Source organism: Physeter macrocephalus, chromosome 9 (genome assembly GCF_002837175.3).
Source record: "Physeter macrocephalus isolate SW-GA chromosome 9, ASM283717v5, whole genome shotgun sequence".
NCBI classification, from domain to species: Eukaryota; Metazoa; Chordata; class Mammalia; order Artiodactyla; family Physeteridae; genus Physeter; species Physeter macrocephalus.
Window position 1 is genome coordinate 83983408 of NC_041222.1, and position 15018 is coordinate 83998425.

A 15018-nucleotide genomic window follows, 5' to 3' on the forward strand; every position below is an offset into this window, starting at 1 on the left:
ACACACACACACACACACACACACACACACACACACACACACACATATATGTATACACACACGATTGTTTTCAGTTGCTGAGCTCCTAATTTCAAATGTATTTCAAATATCCTGCATTTGTACTCTCTTCCTCTTACAATTATGGGTTTAGATATCCTATTTGTATGTGGATGATTTCTTACCTTTACTGTATGTTTGCGTTTCCTGGTGAGCTTTCCCATTTTGTAATTTTCTTGTTTCCAGTTGAGGCTTTTTCTTTTCCACCTAGAGAAGTTCCTTTAGCATTTGTTGTGAAACTGGTTTGGTGGTGCTGAATTCTTTTACCTGTTGCTTGTCTGTAAAGCTTTTTATTTCTCCCTCGAATCTGAATGAGCACCTTGCTGGGTCGAATATTCTTTCCCTTTCTTCATTTAAATGTATCGTGCCACTCCCTTTTGGCCTGCAGAGTTTCTGCTGAAAAAATCAACTGATAACCGTAATGGGATTCCCTTGTACATTATTTGTTGCTTTTCCCTTGTTGCTTTTAATATTTTCTCTTTGTCTTTAATGTTTGTCAATTTGATTACTGTGTCTTGGCGTGTTCCTCCTTTGGTTAATCTTGCCTGGGACTCTGCATTTCCTGGACTTGAGTGAGTGTTTTCTTTCTCATGTTAGGGAAGTTTTTAGCTATTATGTCTTCAAATATTTTCTCAGGCCCTTTCTCTCTCTCCTCTCCTTTTGGGACCCCTATAATGTGAGTGTTTGTGCATTTAATTTTGTCCCAGAGGTCTCTTAAACTGTCTTCACTTCTTTTCATCCTTCTTTATTTATTCTGTTCTGCAGCAGTGATTTCCCCCTTTCTGTCGTCCAGCTCACTTATTCGTTCTTCTGCATCATTTATTCTGCTATTGATTCCTTCTGGTGTATTTTTCATTTCAATTATTGTATTCTTCAACTCTGGTTGTTTTCTATATTTTCTAATTCTTTATTAAAAATTTCTTGTATTTTCTCACACTGTGCATCCATTCTTTTTCTGAGATCTTGGATCATCTTTACTATCATTATTCTGAATTCTTTCTCTGGTAGATTGCCTATCTCTACTTTGGTTAGTTGTTCTTTGGGGTTTTATCTTGTTTGTTTGTCTGGAACAAATTCCTGTATTTGCAGATTCAGTTCTGCAGGCTGCCTGATTATAGTATTCTTGCTTCTGGTGTCTGCCCCAGTGGGTGAGGCTGGTATAGACGCTTGTGCAGGTCTCCTAGTGGGAAGGGCTGGTGCCTGCCTACTGGTGGGTGGAGGTGGATCTTGGCCCTTTGGTGGGCAGATGGGCAGAACCGTGTCAAGGGATGTGTCTAGAGGTGGCTGTGGGCTCAGGATGTCTTTAGGCAGCCTGTCTGCTGATGGGTAAGGCTGTTGTTTGGCCTGAGGCATCCCAGTACTGGAGACTACAGGCTGTTGGGTGGGGCCAGGTCTTGGTGCTGCTGACCCAAGCAAGATGTCTGCCTCCTTGAGAGTTCACGCAACTGCACACTCCCCGAAATCTCCACCACCCATGTCCACATCCCAAGGGAGAGCCACAGCCACAACCCCCTCCCCAGAAGATCTTCCAAGACCAGCAGGTAGGTCCAGCCTAGGCTCCTATGAAGTCACTGCCTTTGCACTGGATCCCAGTACATGCGGGACCTTGTGTGCACCCTCCAAGAGTGGAGTCTCTGCTTCCCCTAGTCCTGTGGAGCTCCTGCAATCAAGCCTTCCTGGCCTTCAAAGCCAAATGTCTTTGGGGCTCCTTCCTCTGATGTCAGACCCCCAGCTGGGGAACCTAACGTGGAGCTCAGAACTCTAACTCCTGTGGGAGAACTTCTGCAATATCATAATTCTCCAGTTTGTGGATCACCCACCCAGGGTAATGGGATTTGATTATATTGTGAGTGTGCCCCTCCTACCATCTTGTTGTGGTTTCTTCTTTATATCTTTGGATGTAGAATATCTTTTTGGGCAGCTTCCAGTCTTTTTTATCAATGGCTGTTCAGCAGTTTGTTGTGGTTTTGTTGTGAGGTAAGCCCTCACAACAAAGCTCCTTCCACTGTGCCACCTTGGATCAGCTCTCAGGAGTTTATTTTCCCATCATTTCACTTTCTTTTTCTTTTTTTAAAGAATTTTTAATTGAAATACAGTTTATTTAAACTATTTTATTAGTTTCAAGTTTACAACATAGTTATTCAGTATTTTTATAGATGTACATCATTAAAGTTATTATAAAATGTTGGCTATATTCCCTGTGCTGTATAATATATCCTCGTAACTTATTTATTTTATACCTATTAGTTAGTACCTCTTAATCCCCTACCACTATCTTGCCCCTACCTCCCTCCGGCTTCCCACTGGTAACCACTAGTTTGTTTTCTATATATCTGTGAATCTCTATCTGTTTTGTTATATTCGTTTATTTTATTTTTTAGATTCCACATATAACTGATCATATACAATATTTTTCTTTCTCTGATTTATTTCACTAAGCCTAATACTCTCCAGGTCCATCCATGTTGATGCAAATGGCAAAATTTCATTTTTTATGGCTGAGTAATATTCCATTATATATGTAACCCACATTTTCTTTATCCATTCATCTGTTGCTTAGGTTGTTTCCATATCTTGGCTATTGTACATGAAGCTGCTGTGATCACTGAGGTGCAAGTATCTTTTCAAATTAGTGTTTTCATTTTCCATGGATATATACCCAAGAATGTAATTGCTGGATCGTATGGTGGTTCTATTTTCAGTTTTTTGAAGAACCTCCATAATGTTTTCCATAGTGGCTGCACCAATTTGCATTCCCATCCACAGTGTACTAGGGTAACCTTTTCTCCGTATCCTTGCCAACATTTGTTATTAGCGGTCTTTTTGATGATAGCTATTCTGACAGGTGTGAGGTGATACTTCATTGTGGTTTTGATTTACATTTCTCTGATTACCAATGTTGAGAATCTTTTCATGTGCCCTTTGGCCATGTGTATGTCTTCTTTGAGAAATATCTATTCAAGTCTTCTCCCCATTTTTTAATCGGGTTGTTTGGTTTTTTGATATTGAATTATATGAGCTGTTTATGTATTTTGGATATTAACCCCTTATCAGTCCTATCATTTGCAAATATTTTCTCACTTTCAATAATAGGTTGTCTTTTCTTTTTGTCAAAGGTTTCTTTAGCTGTGCAAAAGCTTTTAAGTTTAATTAGGTCCCATTTGTTTGTTTTTGCTTTTGTTTCATTTGCCTTAGGAGACAGAGCCAAAAAAATATTCCTTTGATTTATGTCAAAGAGTGTTCTGCCTAAGTTTCCCTTAAGTAGTTTTATGGGTTTCAGTCTTATTTAAGTCATTAATTCATTTCGAGTTTATTTTTTTATATGGTGTTAGAGAATGTTCTAATTTTATTCTTTACATGTAGTTGTCCGGTTTTCCCAGCACCATTTACTGAAGAGACTGCCTTTACCCCTTGTATATTCTTGCCTCCTTTGTTGTAGATTAATTGATCATAAGTTTATGGGTTTATTTTGGGGCTGTCCATTCTGTTCCATTGATGTATGTTTCTGGTTTTGTGTCAGTACCATGCTCTTTTGATTACCTTTGTAGTATAATGTGAAGTTGGGGAGTGTGGTACCTCCAGCTTTGTTCTTTTTTCTCCAGATTGGTTTGGTAATTGGGAGCCTTTTTGGTTCCATATAAATTTTAGGATTATTTGTTCTAGTTTTGTGGAAAATGTCATGGGTAATTTGATAGGGATTGAATTAAATCTGTAGATTGCTTTGGGTAGTATGGCCATTTTAACAGTATTAATTCTTCCAATCCAGGAACATGGAATATCTTTTCTATTTGTTTGTATCATCTTAAATATCCTTCATCAATGTTTTAGAGTCTTCAGGTTATAGATCTTTCACCTCCTTGGTTAAGTTTATTCCTAGGTATTTTATTCTCTTTGATGCAATTTTAAATGTGATTGTTTTATTGCTTTCTCTTTCTGATAGTTGATTATTAGTGTTTAGAAAACCAATGGATTTCTGTATGTCAATCTTGTATCCTGCAACTTTACTGAATTCATCTATTAGTTCTCATAGTTTTTTGATGGAACTTCAGAATTTTCTGAGTATAACATCATGTCATCTGCCAATAGTGATATTTTTACTTCTTCCTTTCCATATGGATGCCTTTTATTTCTTTTTCTTGCCTAACTGTTGTGGCTAGGACTTCCAGTACTACTTCTCAGTGGCGAGAGTGGGCATCCTTGTCTTTTTCCTGAGTTTAGAGGAAAAGCTTTGGCTTTTCACTGTTGAGTATGATGTTAGCTGTGGGTTTGTCATAAATGGCCTTTATTATGTTGAAATATGTTTCCTCTGTACCAACTTTGATGCAAGTCTTTATCATGAATAGAAGTTGAATTTTGTCAAATGCTTTTTCTGTGTCTATTGAAATGATAATGTGATTTTTATCCTTCCTTTTGTTAATGTGGTGTATCACACTGATTGACTTGTGGATATTGAACTGTCCTTGATTCTGTGGAATAAATCCCACTTGATCATGGTGTATTATCCTTTTTATATATTATTGAATTTAGTTTGCTAATATTTTTTGAGGATTTTTGCATCTATATTCATCACAGATATTGACTAGTAATTTTCTTTTCTCTGTAATGTCTTTTTCTAGATTTGGTATCAGTGTAATGGTGGCCTCATAGAATGAATTTGGGAGTATTCCCTCCTCTTCATTTTGTTGGAATAGTTTGTTACACTAGGTATTAGCTCTTCTTTATATATTTGGGAGAATTTCCCTGTGAAGCCATTTGTTCCTGGACTTTTGTTGCTGGGAGGTCTTTTTGAACAATAATTCAATTTCACTACTAGTCTGTTCAGTTTGTCCATTTCTTTCTGATTCAGTCTTTGAAGATTTTGTGTTTCTAGGATTTTTATCCATTTCTTATAGGTTGTTCAATTTGTTGGTATATAATTGTAATATTCTTTTATGATATTTTGTATTTCACTGATATTGGTTGTAATCTTCTCTTTCCTATCTTATTTTGTTTATCTGGGTTCTCTCTCTTTTTTCTTAATGAGCCTAGCTAAAAGCTTATCAATTTTGCTTATCTTTTTAAAAAATCAGCTCTTAGTTTCAGTGATCGTTTGTATTTTTTTGTCTCTTTTATTCATTTCCTCTCTGATCTTTATTTCTTTACTTGTGCTGACTTGGGCTTTGTTCTTTTTCTAATTCATTTAGTTGGAGGATAGGTTGTTTATCTGAGATTTTTCTTGTATGCTCAGGTATGCATGTATTATTATAATCTTCCCTGTTATATTTGCTTTTGCTGCATCCTCTAGGTTGTGCAAAGTTGCGTTTTTTTTCATTTGTCTCGTTTTTTTCTGATTTCCTCTTTGATTTCTTCATTCATCCATTGTTTCTTTTATTAACATGTCATTTAGTCTCCATGTGTTTGTGTTTTTTCCCATTTTTCTTCCAGTAATTGGTTTCTAGTTTCATACTGTTGTGGTTGAAAAACAAAGCTTGATGTAATTTCAGTTCGCTTCTATTTATTGAGACTTGTTTTTTGGCTTGGCATGTGATCTATCCTAGAGAACATTCCATGTGCACTTGAAAAGAATGTGTATTCTGCTGTTTTGGGATGGAATGTCCTATATATATCTATTAAGTTCAATTTGTCTAATGTGTCATTTAAGACCAATATTTCATTATAGTCTCCAACTATTATTCTATTATTGTCAGTTTCTCCTTTTTATGTCTGTTAATATTTGCTTTCCATATTTAGTTGCACCTATATGAAGTGCATACATATTAATAAATGTTATATTCTCTTCTTGTATTGATCACTGTATCATTATATAATATCCTTATTTGTCTTTTTTATAGACTTTTTTTAAAAGTCTAATTTGCAAGATATTAGTATTGCTACCAGCTCTCTTGTCGTTTTCATTTCCATGAAATAGCTCCTTCCATCCCTTCACTTTTAGTCTGTGTGTCTTTAATTCTAAAGAGAGTCTCTTGCACATAGATGGGTCTTGTTTTTTATCCAGTCATCCACTCTATGTCATTTGATTGGAACATTTAGTCCATTGACATTTAAAGTAATTATATATAGGTATGTACTTAACTGCCATTTGTTACTTGTTTTCTGGTTGTTTTTGTCATTCTATATTCTTTTCTTCTTCTTTTAGTTTCTTCCCTTGTGGTTTGATGATTTTCTTTATCAAATCATGGCATGCTTCTGTTACTTTCTCCCTATTTTTGTGTATCTATTGTAGGATTTTGATTTATGGTTACCTTGGGTTTCATATATGTTGACCTATGTATCTACTTGTTTTAAACTGGTAGTCATTTAAATTCAAACATATTCTAAAGGATCTACATTTTTTTACTCCCCTCCCATACATTTTGTGTATTTGATGTCATATTTTACATCTTCATGTTTATCCCTTAACTGTTGATTGTAGTTATAGTTTATTTTCCAATTTTTGTCTTTTAACCTTTGTACTAGCTTACGTTAAGTGATTGATCCACAGCCTTTGCTATATATTTGCCTTTACTTGTGGGGTTTTTCCTTTCCTATAAATCCTTACATCTTGCTGTAGCCTTTTTTTTTCCCACTTGGAGAAGACCATTTAAGACTTCTTTTAGGGTTAGTTTAAGTATTGATGAACTCTTTCAGTTTTTTCTTATTTGAGAAGTTCTTTATCTCAATTCTAATTCTGAATGATAATCTTGCTGGGTAGATTGTCCTAGGTTGTAGATTCTTCCCTTTGAGCACTATAAATATGTCATGCCATTCCCTTCTGGCCTGCAAAGTTTGTGCAGAAAAATCATCTGATAGACTTATAGGTGTTCCTTTGTACGTGACTCTTTGCTTTTCTCTTGCTACCTTTAAATTCTCTCCTTATCTCTAACTTTTACCATTTTAATTATGATACATCTTGGTCTGTGTCTCTTTCAGTTCATCTTGTTTGGGATACTCTGTGTACCTGGGTATCTGTTTCCTTCTCCAGGTTCAGGAAGTTTTCAGCCATAATTTCATCAAATACATTTTCGACTCTCTTCTCTCTCTCTTCTCCTTCTGGAACCCTTATAATGTGAATGTTAGCATGGTTGATGTTGTCTCAGTGGTCCCTTAAACTGTTCTCATATTTTAAAAATTTGTTTCCCTTTTTACTGTTTTGATTGGATGATTTCCATTATTCTATCTTCCAGATCATTTATGCATTCTTCTCTATTACCTATTACCGTCTGTTAATTCCTTCTAGTGTGTTTTTCATTTTAGTTATTTCATTCTTCAGTTCTGACTGGTTTTTATATTTTCTAGTTCTGTGTTAAAATTCTCTCTGTGCTCATCTATTCTTTTCCCTAGTTCAGTTAGTATTCTTATTACTAATGCTTTGAACTCTTTATCTGGTAAATTTTCTTTCTTTCATTAGTTGTTTTTTCAGAGTTTTTTCTTTGTTTTTTTCGTTTTAAAGACATTCCTTTGTTTTCTCATTTCACTTAATGTTTTCTATCTCTATAAAATTAGGTGAAACAGTTACCTATCTCGGTCTTGAAGGGTTGTACTTGTGTGGGAGCATCTCTATGCAGTCTGCATGTGTTCGGTAGTTTCGGTGCGAGAGCTGGATCTGAAGTGAGCATGAGTCATGTCTTCCCCCAGGATGTGCTGTCTGGTATCACCTTGGTGGGTGGTGGGGCTGGGGATGGAGGGGCTAGAGCCAGAGCCATGTGTGAGCTGAAGCTTTTTCTATGCTGACTGGTCATCACTACCCTATCAGGGGTGAGGTCTCATCCCAAGGTGCTGAAGCAGGGGTGGGGTCCGAGCTGGCTCCTTTCCCTCTAAGTGTGCTCTCTCCCCTCTCCCAGCAATGGCACTTTTGCTCCAGGGGGCACAGTGCTGGAGCAAAAGAGCTGCAGTGGGCACCTGGTGTGGGCCAGGGTGTACACTGGGACAGTCCCAGAATGCTAGTCAGCTCCATACAGCTCCTGATCTGCAGCCTCTGTGAGTGCCAGCAAAGGCTACCCTTGCCCCATTTATATGCAGTGTTGGGTCTGAGTCAGTTCCATCCCCAACTGCACACTTTCCGGAATTCTGGGGCAGTTTTAATCTCCATTCTACACCTCATTCCTGGGAGTAAGCAAGCTTGTGTCACGAGCCAGGTCTAGGTTTCTCACAGCCCTCCTCGAAGTCCTATTAATTTTCAAACCAATAAGAAGACTTGTCTCCTTCTGGAACCCCTGTAACGTGAATGTCAGCATGTTGGACGCCAGGGCTGGGGTACCCAATATGTGGTTCAAACCACTCACTCCCCAGGGAGGATCTCCTAGTGGTGATATCCCCCTCCTCTTCTGTGGGCCTGGGTCCCAACCTGATAGCTCTTTTCCCTTCTTATCTGACTCATGTGGATCTTTCTTTTACAGCTTTTGTTTTAGAAGAATATTTCTGTCCATTTCCAGTTTGTTTTCAGAGAACTGCCCCACTTTATGGATGTATTTTTGACGTGTTCGTGGGGGGAAGCGAGCTCAGCACCTTCCTACTCTGCCATCTTGATCTCCTCTCCTCCATCCTTTTACTCTCAACCTCTTTGTGTGTTTGTATCTAAAGTGTGTGTTTTGTAGATAGCATATAGATTAATTATGCTTTTTTATCCACTCTGCCAATCTTTGCCTATTAATTGGAGAGTTCAGTCCATTTACATTTAAAGTAATTATGGTTAATAAAGGACTTCTGCTGGTTTAACTATGTTTTTTTCTGTATGTCCTACAGGTTTTTATCCCCTCCCCCCCTTCTTTTTACTTTTCTATATACGTTTTTGTTATTTTTTATTGGTTACCTTAGGGATTACAATTAAAATCTTAACCTTATAACAACCTAGTTTGAGTAATACCAACTTTATTTCAACACTCTGCTCCTATATGTCTCCATCCGTCCTCCTTTCTGTTGTTTTTGCACAGATTGCATCTTTATACATTGTGTGCCCATTCACATAGATTTATAATTATTATCTAATGCATTTGCCTTTTAAATCATATAGGGGAAAAAAGGAATTAAAACCAAAAGTACAATAGTATTGGCTTACATATTTAGCTGTGTAGTTGCTTTCTTTATTTCATCTCATAGCTTTGAGTTACTGTCTATTATCCTTTCATTTCAGCCTGAAATGAAAGTTCTTCCTTTAGCATTTCTTGTGGGGCATATCTTTTAGTAACAACCTGCCTTAGTTTTTGTTTATCCAGAAGTCTTAATTTCTCCTTCATCTTGAAGGTTCATTTTGCTGGATGTAGAATCTTGGTTGACAGTCTTTTCTTTCTCTACTTCAAGTATTTTTTCCTGTCCTTCACTTTCTCTTCTCCCTGATAGGCTCTGTTTACTTTTCTTTTCTTCATTCTTTTTTTTTTCTTTCTGTTTCTCAGACCTGATAATTTCAATTCTGTGGTCTCAAGTTTGCTGATTCTTTATTCTTCCTGATTAAATCTGCTTTTGAGCTTCTCTGTTGGAATTTTAATTTCAGTTATTATACCTTTTAGCTCTAATATTTCAGCTCTAATATTTGGTTCCTTTTATAACTTCTGTCACTTTATTGATATTCTCATGTTGTTCATGAATCATTTTCCTGGTTTTCTTTTTATCCATGGTTTCCTTTAACTCTTTGAACATATTTAAAGCAGTTGATTTAAAGTCTTTATTTTGTAAGTGCAATGTTTAGATTTCTTCAGGGACATTTTCTATTAATGAATTTTCCCTCTGTATGGATCATACTTCTCATTTTCTTTGTAAAGATTTTGTGATTTCTTGTTGAAAACTGGACATCTGAATATGATAAGTGATAACTCTGGAAAACAGATTCTCCCCTTCCCCAGCATTTGCTGGTTTTGTTTGCTGAAGCCTTAGCTAGTGGTCATTTTCTTTTTTTCAAATTATATTCCATTATAGGTTATTACAAGATATTGGGTGTAACTCCCTGTGTTTGTTACAGTAAATCCTTGTTGCTTATCTATTTTATGTATAGTTTGTTAATACTTCTAATTTGTCCCTTCCCAAGAATTCCTTGATTTTTCTAGGTCTTTAATACTTCCACCTACATTTTAGAAACAGCTTGAATATTCCTACAAAATAGCCTTATGGGACTTTGATTCCAATTGTATTGAGTCTGTTAAGCATCTGGGTAAGATTTGACACATTAACAGTAGTGAGTCTTTCTATAAACATGGCATTGCTTTGTATATGTCTTTTTAATTTTCTCTCAGCAAAGTTTTATAGTTTTCAGTGTAAAGGTGTTACACAGCTTTCATTAAGTTTACCCTGAGATAGTTGATTTTTGGAATGTGGTTGTAAATTTTATTGCTTTAAAATTTCCTTTTACAGTTATATGTTGGTAGTATATAGAAATATGGTTGTTTTCTGTTCCTTGTAGCCTGCAATCTTGCTAAATGTGCTTTTTAGTTCTCGAAATTGGTTTGTCTGCTCTTTTGGGTTTTCTCCATACACGATCTTGTCGTCTGCAAATAAGGATGGTTTTCCTTTTTCTTTTCTAGTCTGTGCCCCTTACTCCTTTTCTTTTATTGGCTGGAACTTTCCACACAGTGTTGGCTAGGGACAGGGGGATCCTTGGGTGAAGTACATTTGGCATTTCACCATCGGCACAGGGTTGGCTGTGGGTTCTGCTGAGGCCCTTCCAGATGGAGGAGGCACCGTCCGGCTTCAGCAGCTGTGCTTTCCATGAAGCAGGGTGGAACTCCTCAGACACTCTCCCTGCATCTGTGGGGAGCATCACATGGAATTCTCCCTTGGGATGTAACTGATGAGATGCAGTGATTTCTACTGGGACATCATTGCATTCCTGGGGCAAACCTCACTTGGCTCTGATGTATTATCTTTTTTTATAGTTGCTTGTTTAGATCTGCCAACATTTTGTCTAGACAGTTTGAAGGCTGTTGGGCCCTACTCTGTTTTCTTGCAGTAGCCTCATCAGGTTTCTGCATCACGGCCATGCTGGTCTCACCAGCCATCACAGCTCACTTCCCAGCCCTTGTGCAGCTTTTCCTGTGGGGTTATACCTGAGGTGCAGAGAGCAGAAGGGCTGCCCTGCCACTGACTCCGGATCTCTGGGCACACAGCCCTACACAGCTCCCAGCTGTTCTGGTCCTGCCATAATGGCACTGACCAATCAAGCAGGAGGCCTTGGGTTGGGGTGTGTGGTCCCCTTAGTGCGACTTCAGGGTTCATGTCCTGCAGGGTCTGCTTTGAAGCCCACTCTGGCCTGTGGACAGTTGGGGCATGTGGCCCAGAGGTGGGCAGGCTGCAGCTCTGTGGAAGGAGGGAGGGACGGTGGCTGCCTCCCAGCCGCGTACTTCCACTCTGGCGTCAGCCATTAAAGGTGCCCCATGGCAGGTCCTGAGACCACCCTCTCCTGAGGATGGAGAAACTGTGGGGACCCACAAGGCCACTGAGGGAGGCTAGCTGATTGAAGCCACGTTTCTTGTCTTGTAGATGAACACGTCTCGAACAGCAGTGGGGATGCCATGTCTGGCCCCGGCACCCAGCCCTCTACCCACCGCGGTCATTCCTGGAGCTGCCTCAGCCCAGCCTGTGCCCATGCCAGGTACTGCTCTCTCCTGCCTTCCAGCCCCGCCCTTCGCACTGCCTTTGGGCCAGTATGGAAGCCTGATCCCAGCTCCAGTGTCCTGGGGGCCCTGGGCAGCCCAAGCAGGCAGCTGGAGCCTCGATGAGGGGCCAGGCTTGGGTGCAACAGGCACGCCAGCACTACCCATGTTCTTGTGGCCACCTATGGTCAGCATGCCCGGCCCCCGGCTGCGGATCACATAGCTCCTCTGTCTCACCACTTGCCAAGTGGAACATACTGAACTGAATAGCCCAGAGTCAGGTTGTGGTTTGGCCTCCAAGTCCTGCCCTGCCTGCCCATGGGTGCCCAGCCAGGGCAGCAGTCCTTGCTTTCTTTATTGCTGCAGACCTTGTTCCCTCTTAGTTTCCCGTGGTCTACACTTGCTGTCTTTGCACTCACTTCCTGTACTTGAGTTGATAGTTAGAACATTGTAGTCACCCTGCAGAAGTACAGTGCCTTGAATTCCAGCTTTTCCATTCCCTGATGGAAAGAGATGTTTTTTAAAAATCATGTATCAGAAAAGATGTATTTCATTTACAGTTGGCTTGTGTATTGATATCTCTATTTCCCGTGTTAAGTTGCAGAGACATGAATGGTTTGAAAATCTGAAGCTAAAGTCTGATCTTGACTTTTCTGTTGTACATGCTTTAAAAAAAATTGAACTAGTGACCTTGAATATTGAAGAGTTGCAAATGCTAGAAGAGTTCTGCTTTGTACTCATAAAATGAGGTCTCTCCAGCTGTATGGTCATAGATAGCAAACAGATGGACACACTCCCTCAACTGCAGTGCCATGGGCACTGCTAGCAAACTGCCCAGGGATGCATGGTTATTGGGGCAGTGCATTGCTACTGGTAGTTGGTCTTTTAGTCAGGAATGTTAGCATCTGTGTTTGGCTCTGTGGAACCTGCTGTAAAGCGCTAGGTAAGCAGACACGCTCTCATGACCCAAAGCCTTCAGGGCTGCTGTGAGTGTGGGGGAGGTACAGGTGTGTGTCTGGTGCAGGAGCACAGGCAGGCCGCCTGCTCTGCAGAGACAGTGGACCCCTTCTGTTCTGGGGGCCTGCCAACCCTCCTACTGACCTGCCTTCCTTTTCTGTCATTTGCACTGAGGCCTGTGGCCACTTGGGCCTAGCTTTGCCATGTGTTCACAGGCTGCTCCACCCACCTCTGGCCTCCAGACTGTTCTCCAGCCACTGAGGTTGCCCTGCTGGGGGTGGGAGTGTTCCTCTCCTGGAAATTTCAGTGGGACTCATCCCACACAGGCACCAAACAGCCCAGGGTGGGAGCTGAAGGCCTTGCTCCTCACTGACCAAGATGTTTCCCATTTTCCACTGGGAGGCCACTGGTTGGGCTGCCCAGCTGTGAATTATATAGTTCTGCTGTACTTTGGGACTTTACTAGGATTGGCTGAATTATTTTGGTTTAAATATATTATTCCATCACTTCAGTTAGAATTGAATTTTCTAGATGATTATACAGACTCTTCTGCCAGGCCATGATACTATAGTAAGAGATTTCTGTTCTCCGTAATGTGCCCCTTGGTCCTTGGGTTGAGAATCATGTGCGCCTGGTTCCTGAGGGTGGTGGAAGCTGCCCTCTTCCCGCTCCCCCTGCTGTACCAGACATGTGGTTTGGAGTCCTGACCTTGTATGTGAACGGTCAGTGGCACAGACTCCCCAAGAGATTGTATATTTGAAGGAGAAAAATAAACATTTTTGCTTGAAAACAGTGTGGGACAACATCTTTTTCTTATCTTCTGTCCACGTGAAAGATGAACAGCCAGTCTCAAAGGGAGCATGAGGTGGGTAGCCCTGGCAGGCAGCACTGCCCCGTCCTGACAGTTTCACTCTCAGCTCCATGCCTGCTGTCAACACCTTGCCCAGGAGGCCGGGGTGGCCATGAGGGGCCTGGGGGCTGAGTGGCAGGTACTGTCTTTCTGGCAGGAGCCGGGTGTGATTGACGCTGAGCCGATGTGGCTCAGAGGACGAGAGTGGGTTGTTGGGCGGGAACCCCATGCCAGCTCTGTGGCTTCGGGCCTAGGTTGGCTTGTTCACTCGGCTTTCAAACTCTGAATTTGAACTGCATTTAGATGTACAGTGGACTCTGCCCCATGGAGGGCATGAGTCTCATGGCCAACTAAATGGTGTCTCTGACCCCTGTCCATGTTGGCTGTCTCACAGAAAGCCAGGTTTGTGTGACTCACTTTGGACACAGCTGGGTGGGGGGCTGGGCCACCTGCCCTGGGGTCACCTGAGGGGCTCTGCTGTCCTGTAGGTGCAGGGCCTTGGTGCGGATTTGGGGAGGGCCCCGTGGAATTCAGCATGTTTTCCTGGCTCCCCGGCCCTGATGGCCTTATGGTCAGCAGCTGGTGCCCCTGCATGTGTTCTGCATGTACTCAAGCTGGGGGTCGTGGTGCCTCCGGCTCCCCGCGGCTGGGGTCGCAGCGCTGGTCTGTTTGTCCTGCGTTTCCACCGAGATGCAGTCAGGCTTTGTGCCCCTGGCCACCTGCAGTGCTCTGCCTCAGTGCTAGCTCTGAGCAGAGGCCGGGCAGGTCAGGGGTGCTGCTCTGCTTGCTGTGCCCGTGGAGCCAGAGGTACCTTGCTCTCCAGGGCAGTGGGCCTTGCAAGGCCCTGCCTGGTTTGGGCAGTTGCTCAGTGTGGAAGGTGGCCAGATGGCAGAGGCAGCCCGGGGTATGTATGCATAGTGCCTGGGTCATGGTCCGGCAGCCCAGCCCTCCAAGGAACGTGACCACTCTGGTGTCACCATTCCAACTTCCAGGGCCTCGTGTCAGGCCTGTAATGAGCTGTGGCGGTTTTGTTTTCTAGATTCTGAAAGTGAGAAGCCCGACTGAGCCCAGGCAGGCCGACCCAGACCCAGACGCCAGGCCCCGTGTCATCTCATGCAGAGAAGGCGAGCCCACACCTCGTGTCCAGTTCACGATGTTTTGTAACCACTTTCTAAGCATTTTTTATTCACAATTGGAAACACAAATGTAAGCAAGAATAAAAAATATTTTGGGGGAAACAGGACGTTGGTTTTTCAAACTCCTTTCTTGTGGTCCCCAGACAGGCAGGTGACCTGAGATGGTTGGTAAGTGAATGAGAGTGTTGGAGAAACTCCTGGGACCACACAGCGGGACAGGTCTGGGGGTAAGTATCCTTAGCTAAGGGGTTCCTGAGTGTGGTGATGAACACTTTAGATGGTGCTTTACAGTACACTGGGTAGCTCACGGTCCTTGTGTCCAGACAACAGCTGGGATGGGTCAGACGTGTGATAAGGTCCCACCTCTTAGAGAAGCAGCTGAGGCTGTGGATCTCAGGCAGCCTGGCCCCAGTTTTCAGGCATTCGCCTCCTTCATACCCAGGGCAGCCCCCGTTCTATG

The 15018-nt window shown here is 41.6% G+C and overlaps 1 protein-coding gene across 3 annotated transcripts in view; it reads left to right on the forward strand.

Moving 5' to 3' along the window:
* The window catches only part of WNK2 (WNK lysine deficient protein kinase 2), an 84343-nt gene extending 69685 nt beyond the window's left edge, over positions 1-14658 (forward strand). For all 3 annotated transcript variants that reach the window (XM_028494150.2, XM_028494152.2, XM_028494151.2), the window contains 2 exons: positions 11503-11614; positions 14462-14658. In XM_028494150.2, coding sequence (XP_028349951.1) covers positions 11503-11614; positions 14462-14487 — 138 coding nt within the window. In that variant the 3' untranslated portion in view covers positions 14488-14658. The remainder of the gene's footprint in view (positions 1-11502; positions 11615-14461) is intronic.
* Positions 14659-15018: the final 360 nt, after the last annotated feature.